The 3,988-nt window shown below is 38.9% G+C and overlaps 2 protein-coding genes across 2 annotated transcripts in view; one reads left to right on the top strand and one right to left on the bottom strand.

The window, feature by feature from the left end:
* The window catches only part of si:ch211-196h16.12 (regulator of G-protein signaling 5), a 4,520-nt gene extending 1,384 nt beyond the window's left edge, over window positions 1–3,136 (top strand). Inside the window, exons 4-5 of the mRNA XM_014026863.1 lie at window positions 2,297–2,460; window positions 2,534–3,136. Of these exons, the coding sequence (XP_013882317.1) occupies window positions 2,297–2,460; window positions 2,534–2,701 (332 nt within the window). The 3' untranslated portion in view covers window positions 2,702–3,136. The remainder of the gene's footprint in view (window positions 1–2,296; window positions 2,461–2,533) is intronic.
* Window positions 2,989–3,657, bottom strand: cunh19orf53 (chromosome unknown C19orf53 homolog; the record flags this gene model as incomplete). Its single annotated transcript, XM_014026861.1, is given in 1 exon segment — window positions 2,989–3,657. A coding segment is annotated over 1 exon segment (147 nt), but the record flags the coding sequence as incomplete, so codon positions are not given.
* Window positions 3,658–3,988: the final 331 nt, after the last annotated feature.

Raw genomic sequence — 3,988 nt, 5'->3', positions numbered from 1 at the left:
AGGCAGGACGACCCCCCTGACCCAGAGAAGGCACTCTGCCCTTTTCCGGCTCAAGACCATGGCCTCGGATTTGGAGGCACTGAGCATCATCCCGGCCGCTTCGCACTCGGCCGCGAACCGCTCCAGCGAGAGCTGCAGATCTCGTTCCGATGAAGCCAACAGGACCACATCATCCGCAAAAAGCAGAGATGCGATCCTAAGGCCACCAAAACGGATCCCCTCAACACCTCGGCTGCGCCTAGAAATTCTGTCCCTGAAAGTAATGAACAGAATCGGTGACAAAGGGCAACCTTTATGACCTAAACATAATATTAAAAATATCTATCTGGAGAAATTTAATTCAACATTTCTGTACAACCCTAACTGGCCCCATTAAATCAAACTGAGAATTTCGGTGTTCGAAGCTTCTGTAGTGCAACATTTTTGTTGTTGTTTGCCACAATGTTTGAGGCAATCATTTTAGGTTTTTGTTTCTTTTTGTTTAAAATGTCCTAAATGTATGCAGCAGGTAACACTGTTGTTTCACAGGAAGAAGATTGCCGGTTTGATTTCCGGCCTTTCTGTGTGGAGTTTGCATGTTTTATTCAGGTTTCTTCCCTCAGACCAAGAACATGCATGTTAGGTTAAGTGGTAACTCTAAATGTTAGTACTGTCAAAGTGTGAGGCAGTGCTACTTTGACAATGTTCATTTCCTTTTTTATTTTAAACTGGAAAAGGTTAAAAAGTGACACAAAAAAGCAGCTGTCCAAATTTAGTTGACCTCAAAATGTGCACGTAGTGTTTCACATTCCCACATTAAACCCTGATGATTTAAAAGCTTATTGGAGCCCTAAAAGTAACCAACTCATCCAGTGCATGCAGCTTGAATTAAACAGATGAAAGTATTCAGCATAGGTCTGTGACTGCAGCTAAAACTGAAACTGTTTTAAAAAAAGATCAACATATCTAAAAAACCTCATATGATCAAATCATATACAGATAAATCTGAATATTGACAGTTGTGTTTGATTTGTTTTTCTAAATGAGCAAATTTAAAATCATTGTCTCATGAGAACAGACCCTGGTCTGAACCGGGAATCTAACCCAGCCCAGGACTGTGAGTCATTAGTGCTAACCACTGATCCACTGTGCAGTCAGACAAATGTATTTAAATATACTCAGAACAAAAAGTAAGGAAATTTCTGTTTGATAGATTATTTCCTTGTTGTAATATTTTTTGACAATAAATCTTATACAGTTGGAAACTCTTTTAAACAATTTTATATAAAGTACCACAAACTGATACTTGAGTACAAGTATCTTACCAAAAGATTATTTTGGAAAAGTTAGTCTCCTTTAGGAATATTACTTGAGTAAAAGTCTTAAAGTATCTGATATTTTTTGTACTTAAGTATTAAAAGTAAAAGTACTGATTTAAAATGAGCAGTTAGATTTTCTGTAAGGACATTTATTAGGAGGTGACCTCCCAAAAATGCAGAAATGACTAAATTGTATTAAAATAATTAATTTATGTTAAATTTATGAATCTGTTTCAGTTTATATACATATATCAAGGCTGCACAAAGCTTTTCCCCACAATGAAAATCTATCTGAGGGCTGCAGCCAAATACAATAATATAATTCATGAAATACAAATACTTCTTAAGTACAGTACTTTTATTTTAATGATTATGTCCTGCTGGAGTGACATGATTTGTTTGTGTACAAACTAATACACTATCAGAATTTTAAATATTTATACTTCTCATTCAACAACAGTTAAATTCACTCTATCTAGGAGGCAGAATTTATATGGATAGTTTTTATTTTTTACAACAAGCTGGAATGAAAACAAGCAAAAATTAAATAAAAGTTACAACTTTCTACTGCTTGCTTTTTTTTAAAATGTAAGGAGTAAAAAGTACAGATAACTGTGTGAAAATGTAAGAAGTAGAAGTAAAAAGTAGGCTGAAATACAATTACTCAAGTACAGACACCCAAAAATTCTACTTAAGTACAATAACAAAGTATTTGTACTTAGTTACAACTCTTGCTTATGAATAATTGCTTTTAAATGGTGCCACATTTGTAAGTAACATGCATTTGTGGGATGAGTGGAGTTGCTCATATGAATAATTTGACAAACAGCTTCTTTTGCTGTTATAGTTTGTTTTGAGCGTCTGGTACCGCCCAGGTGCCTGGTATAAGATTTACTGACAAGAAACAAAGAAATGATCTACGTAATTAAGAAAAAATGACTTTTTGTGCTACGTGTATATATATATATATATATATATATATATGTTTGTGCTCTCAGTTGGTCTTCAGGCGTTTCGAGGTTTCCTGCGTTCAGAGTTCAGTGAGGAGAACCTTGAGTTCTGGCTGGCCTGTGAGGACTACAGGGTCTCCTCATCAAACCTGCACAGGACCAAGGCCAGCAGCATCTACAGCCAGTTTATCAACCCTGACGCCCCGCTGGAGGTCGGCGCACGGGAACTGAACGAAACCTTCAGCAAATAAAACTTGTTTTGACTGTCGGTGTTCCTCGCTGCAGGTGAACCTGGATGCTGAGACCCGCGAGGCTCTGCTGAGTGCGACAGGCTCTCCGTGCGTCGAGACGTTTGACAAAGCCCAGCAGAAGATCTACAGCCTGATGGCCAAAGACTCCTTCCCTCGGTTCCTGCGCTCGCACCACTGCATGGACGCCATCAGGGCTTTTTAACTCTTTACGGTGCAAAGCCATGCACAACTAATAATCTGCTCAGCTTGGTGTTGATTGTATTTTCTATTTATCAGCTTATTTAACTATCTTAATAGTCCATGATTTATGTGCTGTCTACTGCACAGAATTAGTACCCAGATTTATGATTTCATTGTAGGACTCACTCTGGCCTGCCTGTTTACAATTAATTCCTGAACACATTTGAAATAAACAGCTTGAATGACAAACTAAACTGTAACAGACGTTACACAAAGCATTTTTACAATGATTTATATACATCTTTAGAGTGATATGGGTAGATTATTTTATTGTCTGTATTTCCAGGTAGTAACTGTACTGTGGCGAGAGAAGATTACATCAGCTTCACAAAACCTGAGTCAACAATTATTTACAGGAATAAAGACCGTCAGAGAGCTTCAGGCCAACATTTTCTGTTTTCACGTCTCATGGGTTGGCTTCAGAGATCATCGCCTGTTTCCTGTCCTCCATTTGGTTTCTCTGTACTTTTAGAAAATGTTTAATGTTCTATAAATAATCAGTTTCTATCAGAACCGGAGTAGAACCTTACGGAGGGTTAGAGTAAAACGTCTCAAACTGGGAAAATATAACTTTTGAAGATCCTTCTTCACTTCATTTATCCTTAATAAACAGGATGACAAAATCATGACATCATAAAACATGACAAGCGTCTACTTTGTTCAGTTCTTCTCACTAAGTAGATGCTCTTGGAGGTTCATGTAACGTCCACTCATAATTTTATTATAACCTGGTGAAGCTGAGGTCTGCAGTCGATGGTGTGGTAACGTGTTCTACTTTGAACTGGTCCCAGGACGGGCAGATCCTGGCTTTCCTTTTCCTTCAGCTCCTTTGACCACAGACAGTGGCTTGTGGAGAGAGGAGCTGGCCCTCTGGGTCACCTCCTGCTCGATCTTGCTCCTGATTGCAACCTCAAGACCCTTTGAGAACAGAGTTGAGAAGTGTAAGAAACTATTCAGGCTCATTAGTAAAACCTTCTGATTAGGGATGCACAGATACCGATACCAGTATCGGGTATCGGTCCGATACCATGTGCGTTAACTCGTACTTATAAAAGTGCTCCGATACTACAGAACCGATACCAGCTTCATTTCGCTCAGTTTGTGCATAGACGCTCTAAAGCAGCAGGCGGCGGAATCGCGCAACAGACTTAATGCCAGCCGCATAAAAAATAGAAGAAGACAACGACGGAGCTGAACAAACTTTAACAAGCAAGCAGTTTGTAGAGGAGGCGTTATGTCAGCGGTGTGG

Source organism: Austrofundulus limnaeus, unplaced genomic scaffold, assembly GCF_001266775.1.
Source record: "Austrofundulus limnaeus strain Quisiro unplaced genomic scaffold, Austrofundulus_limnaeus-1.0 Scaffold597, whole genome shotgun sequence".
Taxonomy (NCBI): domain Eukaryota; kingdom Metazoa; phylum Chordata; class Actinopteri; order Cyprinodontiformes; family Rivulidae; genus Austrofundulus; species Austrofundulus limnaeus.
This window is presented reverse-complemented; position numbering and strand designations above follow the sequence as displayed.